The sequence below is a fragment of the Patagioenas fasciata genome, chromosome 2, assembly GCF_037038585.1.
Source record: "Patagioenas fasciata isolate bPatFas1 chromosome 2, bPatFas1.hap1, whole genome shotgun sequence".
Taxonomy (NCBI): Eukaryota; Metazoa; Chordata; class Aves; order Columbiformes; family Columbidae; genus Patagioenas; species Patagioenas fasciata.
The window spans coordinates 124,424,551-124,439,625 of NC_092521.1; the positions used below are offsets into that span (position 1 = coordinate 124,424,551).

The 15,075-nt window shown below is 46.3% G+C and overlaps 1 protein-coding gene across 7 annotated transcripts in view; it reads right to left on the bottom strand.

Moving 5' to 3' along the window:
- Window positions 1-4,404: 4,404 nt before the first annotated feature.
- NOD1 (nucleotide binding oligomerization domain containing 1) overlaps window positions 4,405-15,075 on the bottom strand; it is a 31,095-nt gene continuing 20,424 nt past the window's right edge. For 3 of the 7 annotated variants that reach the window (XM_065831538.2, XM_071804908.1, XM_071804907.1), the window contains exons 8-12: window positions 13,742-13,825; window positions 11,566-11,649; window positions 10,874-10,957; window positions 8,724-8,807; window positions 6,051-7,284 (exon numbers count right to left, since the gene is read on the bottom strand). In XM_065831538.2, coding sequence (XP_065687610.1) covers window positions 7,212-7,284; window positions 8,724-8,807; window positions 10,874-10,957; window positions 11,566-11,649; window positions 13,742-13,825 — 409 coding nt within the window. In that variant the 3' untranslated portion in view covers window positions 6,051-7,211. The other 4 variants (XR_010650924.2, XR_010650925.2, XR_010650926.2 and 1 more) reach the window with 4 other exon arrangements.

Consider the following 15,075-nt stretch of genomic DNA (forward strand, 5'->3'; position numbering starts at 1 on the left):
GGGTAGCGGAACCCCTTGTTAAAGCACGGTGATAGTTACAGCCGTCACAATTCTCTCTGTGGGAGATGGTAGTTTTAATGCATGAATTATTCAAGTTTGCATCGAGAGAGAGTTGGATGTAATTACTAAGGAATGTGTTCGCGTCTCTTGCTCGTGTAACTTCCCCCCCCAATCACCTTCTGGGAAGCCTGAATTCCTTCATTGCCAGTAATTCCTGTGTTTTTCTCCTCAGTCTCGAGCCATATTATGGAAGCAATTGATAACTAGTTAGAGCCGCATTTGGCTTCGCATCAGGAAAATCTGCTGGAAATTATTCCAGTTCAGTAGGTACAGGATTTCATGCGTGGAATTTAAATTGGTGGCATCTGTTGGTATCATGTCCTGCCCTCCTGCCTATGGCTGGGACATGCTGCCTCTGCCCCAAGTTACTTGCCCTGGGGGTAAACGGGTGGCTGGTGCCAGGCTGTTCCCAGGGGCTGTCAGTGTGAGATGGCGATGGTGCACATGCGTCTGTGTGTGTGTGTCTGTCCCCATTACTGCTCGTTACAGCCAGTTCCCGCTTCTTGAGGCAGCATTGCTTTTAGCAGGGAGGGAGGGGAGAGTCCCCTGCAGCAGCTGGAGCTAAATGGGGACATTTTCTCCCCTGGCTTTTGAGTGCCCTGTGCTGGAAGGTCCCATGCTTCTTCTGAGGCTACAAGACATGAGCAATGTCTGTGCCTGGGGGGCTCAGGCTGGAGCCTGCTGGTCTCTGTGACCATCACTCCATGTATTTGTTTAGCTAAGGAGATGCAGGGAGAGTGGTGTCTGCATCCACAAAGCCGAACAAGCTCACAGAGGTCACTGCTTGTGAGGTGCTGCGCAGCTCGTGCCCACTGTCTCTTTGCCAGCCGGCCACTGGACAAGGAGCCTCGGCAAAAGTCAAGTGAGATGGCATTTTCCAGTCCTCATTCAATAAAGCATCTGTTTTCTGAGGGGGATGAGATCAGGGATGCGTGGGGGCAGGGAGGAGGGTTTGACATAAATAAATAATTGTGTAAAGCCCATCCCCAGTTGACGCAAGATGACTCACTCCTCGTAAACGCAAGAGCGTAGAGGAGGCAGATATTAAAAGCACAGGGATGGGTCCTCGGACGAGCTCAGTGGAGACTGCGGGTGCTTGGTGCCTTTCTGGATTGGGCTCTTTATGTTTTGAGTCATGTTTTGCTGACCTTCTGCCCTGCTTTTTGTTTTCACTCTAGTTACAGACTTCTTTGTTTGAACACTGGTTTAAATTGTAACAAAGACTTTCTTCCCTCCACCTCCTTCCATTCCTAGTTACTTCTTTAAGCTGGCTTCAAACAGAAGGGAAACCCAAAGCCTCTGTCTGAGCCTGGACAGGCTTTGTCTCCAAGGAGAATGACCTGTGGGGTCTCCTCACTCACTCCCTGCCTCAGTGGACTCCCTGCCTGAGTGACTTCTAAAGGGGGCAGCTTTCCTCTTCACGAGTCACCTGTGCCAGGATTAACATCTGCTAAACTCAGGATTAAGGAGTCTGGCAGATAATGGAATCATGAAAACTTGACAGCTTCATTTACTCCAGCCTGTGAGGTCTAACCCTCCCTGCTCGCAAGGTTTTAGCAGCTAATTAACTTGCTGTATAGGATGAATCCACAGAAGCAAGTGGTTGAGCATAATTTAGTTGTTTGCAAAGGGTTGGCTAGAGCTGGAGCTCCATCTCTCTCCCCCACGGGAGCAGAGCAGGCACTTCTGCCTGGGGCTGGTTTGCTCTAGGGCACAGCTCACTGCAGAGGTGCAAGTGGCCCATCGGCTGAGCCACCAGCGGCCACCTCATGGGCCAGCTGCCCGTGTTGGGGGCAAGAACAGGGGAAGCACAGCACCTTTCTCAGCAAAGGTTCTCAAATCCAGGCTCACCTGCACTGCACTGAACTGCCCCTGGGCAAGGGTGCTAAGCTTGGGGAATGGGTCTGTTCATTCCTCTTCGGTGCATGGGGCTGCCGCCCCCCAAGCACAGCTGGGGCCGTGAAAGAGGAGCCAATAAAGCAGGAAAACTGCGTCCAGTGAGGTGACAGAGCTGCTCCCATATGAATGACCCTGAGCTGTTCTGTTTCACGTGTGAGGCTTGGGCTGGGACAAGGCCAGGGCGAGGGCTGGGATTTGGACTCCAGGCCCTGCCTTAGCAGCTCTGCTGGGTGGAGAAAACATGGTGGCGGTTACCAGCAGGACAGCCAGAGCCAGGGAAACACCTACTTCGTCGGCACCCATTTCTACATCTTCCATTTCTACACGCCTCCAGAAGGTCCCAGCCTCCCACGGCTCTTGGGAAGCCCCCGGTTCAGCAGCCTGGGTGCCAGCAGCAGCTGCAGACCCTGGGCACTACAAGGGTTTAGGTATCACCACCTTAACGCCTCACTTGACACCTGAAGGCGCTGAGCTGGGGTGGGTGAGGTGGCATCAGCCCTGCTGGGAATCCCCTGCTTTCTGGTGCAGTCACCCAGGGATTCCCATCAGAGCAGATGTGCGAGGATGCAGGACACCCCCTGCTTTCCCAATATAAAGCAATGGCTGTAGTTTTTGCCCCTGCCTGACTACAAGACCAGTTTTTATTCCCTCACCTGCCATGATGCTTCTGAAGCTGAACCTGCTCATCTCTCTGAAGCACCAGTGCTCCCTTCAAGTCCAGCTGCGTACCTGAGGCAAGTTATTTCAAACCTTGGCAGCTCGTGCCCTTGCCTCTCATTCACCTCTGGGAGAGGACAGTTAACCTCAGCCCTGCTGAGATTCAGGGGGGATTTGAATGTGAATTCCTCAGGAGGGGCCTCCCCAGTGCCTATGGCCCTTCCTGCAGCCTCCTGCCATTTGTCCCCACCTGGGGAAGAGAGGAAAGACTCACCGCTGTTGCTACATCATGTTTTTAGAAGCCTCACTCATCCCACAAGGCAACGGATTGCCCCCAGCAAGGGAACAGAAACCATCTCCTGTGAGTACATTCAGGGTCCCCTGGTGCAGCAGGCAGCTTCCAGCCCGGCCTCTGTTTTCATCTAGCATGATCCTCCTGTTTTATTTCTGCCTCCTCAAGCAACAGTCAGGTGCTTTGTGCACAGCTGCAGCTTTTTGCTGTTAAGATTATTTGTTCCATTAGTTGAAAACTGAGTGGCCCCTGCAGCAACCTCTCCTTCCTCACAGCATGCCCGTCCCTTGCTACTTTGGCTCTGATGCCTTCGCTCCCAACTGCAGCCATATATACAATTTTGCAATTTTTCGAGGTAAGGGAAGGAAGTGAAGCCCCAGGGAAGCAGGGGTGGGTCTCTCACAGCCTTTCAGCATCGATGCTGCTCCCACAGCATGGATGGGATATTGGGATCTTGTGCTGGCTGTGGTGGAAGACTAAAGGCTGCGAGTCTTGAACTGGAGATGCAGGTCTGACACCCCATTAGTGGCACTAAACCAGGCTCAGAGGAGGATCCTTTCCTGAAGACCTGGCAGTGTGTGACAGCGTGGGACAGCACCGTGTTGCAGCTGGAGCATCTTTCTCAGGTGGAGAGACTGAGAGAGCTGGGTCTGTTCAGCCTGGAGAACTGAAGGCTGAGAGGGGATCTTATCAATGTTTATAAATATCTGAAGGGTGGGTGTCAAGAGGATGGGGCCAGATTCCTTTCAGTGGTGCTCAACAATAGGATGCGGGGCAATGGGCACAGACTGAAGCAAAGGAGGTTCCTTCTAAAAATGAAGAGAAACTTCTTTACTTTGAGGGAGCCAGAGCACTGGAACAGGCTGCCCAGAGAGGCTGTGGAGCCTCCTCTGGAGACATTCAACATCTGTCTGGACACATTCCTGTGTGATCTGCTCTGGGTGAACCTGCTTTAGCAGCTGGATTGGACTAGATGATCTCCAGAGGTCCATTCTAACCCCAACCATTCTGTGATTCTGTGTGTGTGATTCTTTGGGGGCCACTGTGTTATCCAGCACCACCAGCAATTACACACAGCTTGCACCACCAAAATTAAAGTGTTGCACTTTGAGCCAGCACGAGCTTGCCCCTTGCAGTGGATGAAAACACAGAGAGCTGCTGCAGCCAGTGCTGGACACAGCACGGTAGCAGAGCGTGTGGCTCTGAGCCACCATCGTGGTTTCCCTCCCTGCCCCTAACTGGGTTGGAACCTGCTGCTGGAAAGGTCCCTTGGGGACAGTGGCAGCTGCAAGTGCCCTTCTCCAGCTGTGGCAGGTCCCTTCTCCTGCCTGCAGCCACAGTTAGTGAGGCTGTCATGGTCCTGTTGTGATGTAGCCAAGTATCTGCTTGACAGGGCTTCAGCAGAGCCAAAGCACTTGCAGGCAGCCTGTTGGAGTTCTTTAAAAAGCTGTTTATTATCACAGTGGACAAGTGGAAAAAACATAACGCCACGTACAGAGATCTTAGCAAATTACAAACAAGTCTTAAAAAAAGTTACAGTTGTCTCTGAATTTGAGTAAACAAGGCTCTGGCTTCAAGCTGCAAATGCTCTGGCGCACTCCACAAATAGTGCAGTAAGACTACGAAGAAAGAAACGCAGCCTGAAATACTGTGCCGATCAGCAAGGAAACTCCAGCTGCTCCCAGAGCAGCAACCCCTTTCCCCAGCAGCACCTTCCCAAAGCTGTGACGTGCTGTGGGGCACAGACCCTCTGCCCTGGGCGAGCTGGGAGCAGGATGCTGTGAAACTCCTTGGTTTTGTCAAAGCCAGACTGAGCTGCGCTCAGATCATCAGCCCAGCCTAAATGGTTGCTCGCAGCCCAAACTCACCTCTGCAACGAGTGGCTGTGACTGGCGCGGTCACTGGCACCGTCATCGGTGCCAAACTCTGTCCTATGTGGAGCTGGGCTTGATCCTGCCACCACTTACTCTGAGTTCAGTGGCTGCAGCCCCGTAGATGCTCCTGTCCCTGAACACAGTGACCTGGCTGGTAACAGCTGGGCACGAAACAGGATTTGCAACAGGGTTGTCGTTGTTATCGCGCTCCAAAAGCTGCTCTAGACCAAAAACAAAAGGGGCAGAAGTGTCTGCACTGGAAGCTTGGAGGGAACTGTCCCGGACACTTGGTACTGCTCTAGCCTATTGGTGAAATGAGGACAGGGGCTGGGGTTTTAAATTATATTTTTCTACCAGGTAAATTAGCAAGTAATTCAATCACTAGAGCAAACTGAGGGCACTCTGGCTTTCAACACAGGCAAATGCCACCTCTGGTAAAGGCCCTTCTTGCACCAGTGTTTCCTCCTCACCCTAAGGGCAGGGTGGCCAAACAGGAATAACATTTTGATAGTGCACGGTTGTCTGACTTGTTAAAGTTGCTGAGAAGCCTTTAAATGACTGGCTTTGGCAGATGTTTTCACTGTTGAACTCCAGCTCTTCGGTAACTGTGTTCCCTTTTGCTTCTGTAAACAAATGGCTCAGGTGCGGAGATCATTCACGTTAGCTGACTTTCCCCTGGCACAGGCCAAAAGCCTCATCTGTCTCCCTGTGAAAAATCAGTGCTGATACCATGGACAGGGAGGCAAAGCCACTCAAAAATAATGAGCACTAAGTTGTTTTTCTTCTTCTTCTTTTTTTTTTTTTTTTAAAAAAAAACCCCACAAACCATGGGTTTTGTGAAAAGCTTTGACTTTGAAAATGTGTTGGGGAGCTGAAGGGAACAGACAGAATTGGGGCTTGGGAAATATCTGCTATCACCTAGAAACAGAGAAACTCCGACCTACAAGCAAACCTTCTTTCATATTTTGCTTCATGGGGCAGATTTGGGAGATGGGAAGGTGAGGGTTCATTGGTTTGGCATTTTAACTGGAGACTCTTCTTCCAGCCTACCAAGATTTTGTGGGTCAGGCAGCGACTGGAGAATCGTTTCTCCAAGTTTTGCAGGGGTGGTAACACAGAAGAAGGAAAAGGGATCGTGCTTCTCCATTTTTAGGTTCCTTGTGCACACTGTGGGGTAGAATTTGAGTTTACCTTTATACAGCATGTCCAATTTACACACACACACACAAAATAAAAAAAAAAAAAAAAGTTTGCAAAGGAATGGTGTATTAAGTGCATCTGAAGTTACACTCCCTAAATGCTACTTATTTGTGGGGGGATAATGTTTTCTTTCTGGTTTTTATCATTGCTACCTGCCCTTTGCCTTGCTTCTTCCACTAATTCAAGCGCAGAATAAAAGCTTTCCAAGCAAATCTCTATCCTTCTCTGTGCTTACATGTTGCTGGGAGAAGGGATTTCTACTTGTCACAATTGATTTTCAATCATCCTTTCTCCCCACTGAAGCTGGGCAACTCACTATTGCTGTATTGCCACTGGCACGGCATCTCGGCCAAGAGCCAAGGCACTGAACAGCCTGCTAATTAATATTTCACATTTATCTCCAGGCCCCCTCCCCAGAACAAACACCGTGGAAACAGGAGGTAGCAGTTTCTCTCCAGCCCTCGGGAAATTTTCAGCAGAAGTGTTTTACTGCCAGTTTTATGCTTTTACTGTGACGGCAGTAAGGACTTCTGGTTGTACGAAAGAAAATGTATTGGCTTCAACATGGAAAAAAAGATTATTGAAAGTAAGCCGAGCCTGATGTATCCATTTCTCAAAAAAACACAACAAAAAAGCCCCAGCATCTACACCATTGCCTGGAGACAGCGGAGAAATAAGGGCTTAATTTCTAAACAGAAAAAAGGTATTAATGTTGAAAACACTGGTACCATGCAACAATTAGAGATGGATTCTGCTCCAAATAAAGCTATGCATGTTCATTTTAATTTATGAGCAGATAATACTGTGAGCCTGTGGAGTTTGTGCGTCTTGCGCCCTTTCTTGCATATATATGTGTGTATATATATTTATGTATATAAATAAGTTAGAGATTATTTACATCAGTATACAGAATAAATCTAAACTCAGTTATCAAAATGCATACACCTGCCAGCAGATTTGGTCTGTTAACATTTTGCATTTCATCTTCAAAGCCCCAAACAAGCATGAATTATTTACCCAGGCAACTTCCCACTCACCAAAAGGATTACGAAAAACAGGCAGGGGAAGGGGTGGCGCTGAGGGAGTACAGCATGTTCATAAAGAGGCAGCTAATCACGTTTCTCTCTCCTGCCATGAGCACTGCAGAACTGCACCTTTGTAAACTCCACAGTCCAAGCGCAGGAGTAACCTTTGTAACACGACATTTGTCAAAATGGGAAAGTCCTCATTCAAAAGAGAACGATCCGTTTGTCGTTTTCAAAAGCTTTGGCCTCTTCTTGGCTTATCAGGTTCCCATTCAAACTGGAGGAGAAAAATAAAAAGGATGTGAAAGTAAGGTAGAGACTGTTGCTCATCCTCTATTTTCCCAAGGTTTTGGAGCAGAACCACAGCTTTGCAATGCCGTGTGAGCCACGTGTTTCTCAAGGGGCCACCATTGGGAACCAGGCCCAGACAGGCCACAGAACAGATGAGGAATAAGGCAAAAACCAGAAACAAACAAACAAACAACAGAAAAAACAACTGAGCTATCACCTAAACTTCACTGAGCTGAAATCAGTGTTGGATACTCAGCTGTTTGCATTTCAGCAAGCAGCACAGAGCTGACAAAGGTTCTTACCATGAAGTGGGTTAGTTTAAAGAAATTTGAAGCTTTCAGAGCATTTTGTGTCTTCCATGACAACATGGGAAATAAACTCTCGTTAAATACTCAGGTATTATTCACATGAAATGACTTAAAGTAACATTTTCAAGTCTGGCTACGTAATCTACATTGATATTCACACCCCTGAAAATGAGCAGTCTAGGAGGTGCAGATTTCAGAATTGCAGAAATCTATTAAACCATTTAGGCTTTTGAAATTATTTGGGTTAATTAACACCCCTGTAACTTCAGGCAAGAATCAAAAGACACATTTCGGTCTGAAGATTCAGAGTGATTTGAATGGGAATTGATGCCTCTTCTGCACACGAAAGTGGCCCTTGAAAACAGCATCACTTCCACATCTCCAGAGAAGCCACCAGTCAGGTAGTGAGTCATCGTCTTTCTAAGCAAGAATTCAGTGTCCTCTCGCTAAAACAAATACATATATATATTTAAAAATAAATTTCATGTTCAATAATAAAGCAGCGGTGCTAAAACCAGCACAGTTCTATTGACTCCTGAGCTCCTTGAGGTGAGGGAAGGAATGTGGTGTTTGGCTTTGTGCCTTACGATGCACACGTGCGACTATGTGTTGCCTACTTGATCTAAAACAAGCAACTCTTAACAGAAAGTTAATCTTTTTGCAGCTTAGCACTTTCAGTGTGTTTGAAGCACTGCCCGAAGAAAATCCAAGCACAAATACTATGAACCAAATTAGTAATGCTAATTAAATGTAACCATCTCATGCTTGTTGGGATTTAGCTCCTGAAAAGCATGAACATGTTCAGAAATTCAAAAACAGCCCAGGACAAGCAAAACTTGGTCTATAAATTTAGGGCCGATTCTGCAAACAAACACACACATTCTGCAAATCAGTGATACAGAGATGTGAACTAGCAAAACTGCTTGAGATTCATAACACACAGGGAAGTGTTTCAATAACAGGGGGTTTTTACCTATTTGAAACCCGCAGCTGGAACTACAACCCCTGCCTCACACAAACTTGCTCTGAATTTTTTAGGCTGGAAAGTAGTAATGCCAGAAGTGTTTTAAAGGGAAATAAAGTTTACAAAGTGAGCCTTTGAGGAACAGATCTTTACCAGACTTCTTTAATAGCTGTGTTCTCCTTGAGAGCTTCACTGAGGTACTTCACCCCTTCGGCTGTAATTTGATTCTGGATAAGCCTAAAAAGAAAGCACTTCACGTCAAACTAACACACACACTGATTTATATAAGCACACGCACAACCTTGCTGTCAAGCTTGCTATCAAAGAGCAAAGTCGCCTGTTTGCCACAGGATAGTTGTGATTTCTGTCTGTGAGGACGGTACACAGTTCTGGTCAAATGCCTCACGTACACTTTAAGAAACAGAGCTCAGAGTATTAGTCTTTTCCTTTTAATCTTGCATGTGGCTGCATTCTGGAGATACTGAGCTTAATTACATAGCTGACAAATTTCTCCTAAGAGCCATTTACTACTGGTATGGGATTGTGATATTTGGATTCTGAGACAGACTAACCTCTTAGCTGTTTTTTTTATTAAGAACACTGTGAGACATTTTTGAGTAATGATGTACAGAAAATTCTGAGTACAGACCCTGTGTAGACTCAGTGTTTTAGCAGTTATGATCTAGAGGTTGCCAAATCCTCCTGTCTTGACTATCAGACCAGCAAGATCTTTGAAAACCAAGGCATTGAATTTTACTCTGGTCTGAGCAGGTGCAAGTCTCAGGGAAGCCACCTTAGCAGCTATAAAGTCTGTCTCATCTGAGCTGAGGGAAAAAAATGATATCGGTAAGATAGATCCTCAAGTAGCACAACTGATGAAGAAGCACGTAACTTACTAACCACTGTAAACCATCCCCCTAGCTAAAAATGAGCAAAGCCCCCTCATCTGCATGAGTTTAAAAACACTCATCAGCCTAGCCTAACTCAATATTTACCTTTCAGCCTACCATGGCTGCACCGTTCCATGTGACTGGTGCTGTGAATCCCACAGGATTCAGGATGAGGCTGAAAATTTGAATGAATTGAAGGCTCTCTTAGGGAGGGAAGAAAGAAAGGAATGAAGGAGGCATTCCCATCAAAGGACATTCTGCACTTTGTAAATGAATCAAAATGCAAAGGGATCAAGTAGATGCTTTCAGCTACTGGAAAGAGACTTTAATTTTGCCTCAACTATCTGTATAGGTCACTACTTTCTGGAGGTATTCCACTGGTATAACCAGCAAAGTATGATATAAATTTGTCAGCTGGCAGAAACCCTTGGAACAACACTGAGCCATGGTAAAGACATGCATCTAGATTACTGTGCATGTGTTCGTTGGGGAAATCTTTAGCATGAATTCAAACCAGACTGCTCAGTGAAGTATACCTGCAGCTGTGCAAAAAGAAATCAAGCCCTCCTCCCTTCTTTTTATTTTCAGGGTGATGGGCACCAGACCTTCTACTTGCTTTCAAAAGCAGCTACAAGTACTTGGCACCTCTGACAACCGGCTTGCTTCCTAAGGGGAGGGAACTAGGATTAATACAGGGGACGTTGGAGTCTGGTTAGCAACGTCTTTGTAAAGAGACTCCATTGATTATGTTCTCTTGGTCACTTGGAATTAATGGGTGGCTATTTGTTTCACAGCCCACATCTGCCTTACTCCATCCACTAACAAATTCTTGTGAACCTCTGGGTTATAACAGGCAATGCTGTGTTTTCTTGGAGGTTTAACAAGTCTCTTTGTGATAGCTAGAAATAATCCCTGGTTTCCCAGGGATTTATGTCTTATAGATGAGTGTCTTACATGAATGAAAGCGCTAGCCCTACAAGAAAACATTGGGCAAAGGGGACATGTATTTAAGCATCTGTCATGTAGGTTCTTGGTTGGAGAGTAAGAGTTGAGCTTGCTACTTTCACAGTGTGATGACAGATAGTAAGAATCATTGTAAGGTTATTCTATTCTAGCTGTCTGCTTCTCTTTTTTTTAAACTTCCGTGTTTGAGCCCAGTACTGTTCCCCTAAGGAGAAATCAGAAGTTCAAAAGTTACCAGGACACACAAACAGCTTCAGCTTTTCCCTGTATGAAAGCAGGTTCAAAACACTAGACAGCAGCTTTATTAACTTTCCATTAGAACTGTCTACAACCAGTCAGCTGCATCCAGACTACGCACAGAAAGCTTACTGTGACCTACATAGACTTGGAAGGTGAAGCTTTAATGCAGCAACTGCCAAAGAGCCTGTGCCTCTGTGGAGTGTAACTCACCATAAATGCACCAGTTTCTTGTTGACCTTCAGCATCTCTGCAAAACTCATTGCTGCCTCATCATCCAGCTCGTTTTTAGTCAACCTAAGTGGGAGAGAAAATGTTCACTTAGGATGTTGTGATTGTTTTTCAGCCTCCTGTTTTTCCAGCTTGTCTGTGACTTAGCTTTAGACAGCCAAAGGGGGATATGCTGTTCCTGCCCTGAGCAATTTCTAAAGGCTGGACACAAAGAGACACTGAAGAGAAGCCCTGGAGGTAAAAGAGACAAGAGTATCAGATCTTTATTTCTCAGAGCAATGTTCTAATGATACTTTTTTAGTGTCTAAAAGGTGGATGAAGTATAATGGAAAAAGAGAGGGAAAGACAACACTGAAAATGTGCAAAAACTGGGGACAAAGAACTTGACTCTAGATGATAGAAGTGAGAGAAGATGGGGAAAGCACAATGGAGGGAACAAAGCATGACACTGGGACATTGGAATGTGTCCTAAAGGACACGTGCTCCTGATCCATTACTCAAGTCCACATTCTTCCAAAGGGATATAGCTTATAGCTTGCTGATAGTGAAAGCATAGGAGATGAGGGAAGGGAGAGAAGGAGGAGGGGAGAGTAGGAAGTGATGGGATTGGAGGAAATAAAATTAGGTTGTGGCTTTCTCTGGAGAAAGGAGAAGTAGACCACAGTGTCAATTACCAGAATATTCTCACAGAGTTGTTGTGTTGCATAGCTTCAGCAATACTCTTGCCTCCCTCTGTCGTGATGCCATTGAATGCCAGACTGCAAAGCAAAGACACAAAGGTGTAAGAAACAGCCAGAATCACTTGACCAATCACTGCCAAATACTAGTGAATATCCTGGATTATCTGTTTCCCAGTTCTACGGTTCAGCATTTTGGGCATTTCAAAGGCTCATATACTTCACAAACCAGCAAGCTCCTATGACTTTTACAAGTGAGAACAGTTCACAGGCTGCAGTCTGAGTGCAGGTCTGTCACACGGGCCACAAGATTTGCTGTCAGTGAGTTGTACTATTGGGACTGACAGCAGCGTTGCACCCTGTGATTTTGAAAGTAAAGGTTTTTAACAAGGACAAAGTGTTGTGCTTAGTAGTACACAGGTTTTTACAAGGATTTGTCATCCCAAGTCCCTGTACAAACTTTGTCCTTTAAGTCCTTCAGGCACCTGAGTAACTCATTCTTCATCCAAACACAACACCTTCTGTTCTCTATGGAGAGATGAGCTTCTAAATGCATGTGTTCCATTACAAACCACAAACATTTCTTAGTCTGCCCTTCATTCTTTGAATAGACATTGGCAAAATCATCCAGTTCAAGTTATGTTCCAGGCTTTCAGAGGTCAAAATGCATCTTCTCCCCTCAAAAGCCAGGCTGGAGTCTGGTCTCAAAAGAAGGTAGAAAGGGGGATCACATAGGGTAATGACACAAATATGCATTAGCACGAGTCCCTCCTAGCTTCAGCTGAAACTAGATATTCTCAGTCCATCATGACCGGCCCTAAAACCGGCATATATGCTGAAATGAACTAATGTAGTAGGGACTGTCTTCCCTCAGTCTTCACATAGAGCTACTGCTAGTGTTAATTGTGAATTCAAATAATGAAGCAAGATTAACCAGTGGAAGATAAAAATGAACTCAAGTGCAAGCACACTGCAGAGCAGAAGATTCACCCTGCACAGATGCCAGCAAAACCCAGACCTAGCCAGCACAGTTACTCCTTATTTTTGCGAGCACATTCATCAGCACATCTGTTCCCATCCGAGAATCCAGTTTGAAATGTTTTCTTTCAAGTCTGATGCGTCTGGATGGGTTCTGCAATTACAGGAAGATGGCTATTTCAGATAGCTTTTAAGTTTAAATATATCTAGGTCACTGCACCTGTTCAGCTTTTAATTTTTTAAGCCTGGCTATCCGCTTGCAGAAAGGAGGACATGGCAACAGCTCTGAAATCCCTGGATCTGAAATGGCAGCAATAAGCTCCCCAGAGATCCCCAAACTCCAAGCACTGTATTTCTAAATAAACTAGTGCCATGTGCCACCTTGTGGGGAAACCCAGGAGCCTTGTCTGCTCCCTCACCATGGAGGCCAGTGGAAAAGGGAAACAAATCGAAAAGATCACCATGAACCCAGTGTTCCAGCTGTGCGGAGGGACACCAGAACAGCAGCAGACACCACAGTAAGCATCTTTAAATCCCTAGCCAGCATTTAAAAGTGTGGCAGGGGATGGGCTATTTTACATTGCTGGCTTCTCCCTGTGCTGTGCTACCAGCTTCACCCATGCCAGGGCTTCCAGAAGGCCAGTTTGAGATGAATCACTGAACTCCAGTGAGGACTACATCTCATTAATACTGAAGTGGTGTAGCTCCACTGGGGTACAAGAAGAGCCTGAAATTAAGAATGCCCCAGTCCCTACCCAAACAGTTCCCCACCTAAAAATTACTTTGCTAAAAGCTGCTGTACCTTTGCAACATAAACTGTTTTAACACGGAGCTCACGCGGAGCCCAATTCTGTGACAGCTGGTGCGTCCTTCTGCTAATGCTCTCAGATCAAAATGGCACCCACTGACCATGTGCTTTCACAAATGCCAGCAACTGTGCAGCATGAGGGGAGGAGGAGGTGAAGACAGAGGAAAGGATGCCAGCCCTGCAATATTTTTAACTTGCACAATGGCTGCACAGCGCTTTTTGTTTCAATCTGGCCTCTTCCTCGCATCAAGAGCCTGTTAGATACAAAGTGAAGACTGCAATACCAGATGGTGGTTCCAAACTAATGCTTGGTGGGAAAGTCATCGCTTCGAAGCATGATGGGAAGCCCAGCGCTACACTGAGCTGCCAGCTCCACTGGTGTTTTACCTCACGTTTGTTAATGTGGGGTGGTTCCTCAGGGCCTGTGCAAATGCCTTTGCTCCTTCGTCTCCAATGTGATTACCCCACATCCTGGTGAAGAGAAGAAACCAGGAGATAATCAGGTGTGCTGCCGTCCTGCCCCTTGGCATTGCATTTTCCCTTTTTCTCTTCCCTCCCCTCCCACTCAAGTCTTTCAGGCTTTCTAGAAAACTGGCAGGTACCCTCCCTGCTGAGACAGGAGTGTTCCACTCCTTGCACACCACCCCATCAGCTTCTGCTGACTCACCAGCACCCTAAGGCCGCAGCACGCAAGAAGCTCTAGGAGACAGCCTGCTGCAGCAGGGGTGCTTCTGGGATCATCTTCATAGAATCATAGAATAGTTTGGGCTGCAAGGGACCTTCAAAGGTCATGTAGTCCAATCCCCCTGCCATGAGCAGGGGCATCTTCAACCAGATCAGGTTGCTCAGAGCCCCATCCAGCCTGGCCTTGAATGTCTCCAGGGATGGGGGACTGAGCAAACCCTCTGCAGCCCTGTACCCTTATGGGGTAAGGGAGTCTTGTGAGTACAGTGAGCTGCCATGAGAAATGAACACACAAAGTCCTAAACCTGTTCATTTCCCTGCTCAGCGTTTCCCCCTCATACTCCTGCCAGAGTTCTCCTGGGCACAGACTGGCCTTTACACAGTGCAAAGTACATGTTTTGGGCAAGACTCCTCATATGCACAACTGCACAGGGACATGCACCCAAATGGGTGAGTTTCTGAAGTGAACTGCCCTACGAGCTCCCCTGCTCCTTCAGAATCGTCTGGCAAAACAGTTACGATTCCTTCAGTGTTACACCCAAGTGGTATCTCCTCCCTCTCCAGCTGCCAAGAGAAAGAGCAAAATCTCACAGGGACAGTAGGACCCTGGGTTCTTCCACACATTTGTAAGGAATAGCATTCATTTTTCCAATGGTAAAACAACCCCTGGTAACAGAAAGGGTCAGGAGAAGGTAATATGGTAAAAGCTGCAGAGATTTGATCAACATTTAATAGCAGTATCTGGTCAAATCTTTTATATGCAGTCCAACTGCTTTGAAAATTCACTATATATTATAAGGCTTGAAGGCGCCTCTGTTGAGGTATAAGGAGTTGTTGTTTTTTTTTTTTTACAGGGATCGTGGCTTGATGACTCAGAGCCACACTCAGCTTGATGGGTAATTAGTTGGCAGCTCTTTTAAAATCAATTGAGCTTTGTGGTATCTAAACACATCCATTTCCAGTAAGTTCCCTAAAATTTCCTTGTCCTTCAGTTCCAGTGCAGTTTGTTATGTAAATGCTGAATATATCTGTTCAAA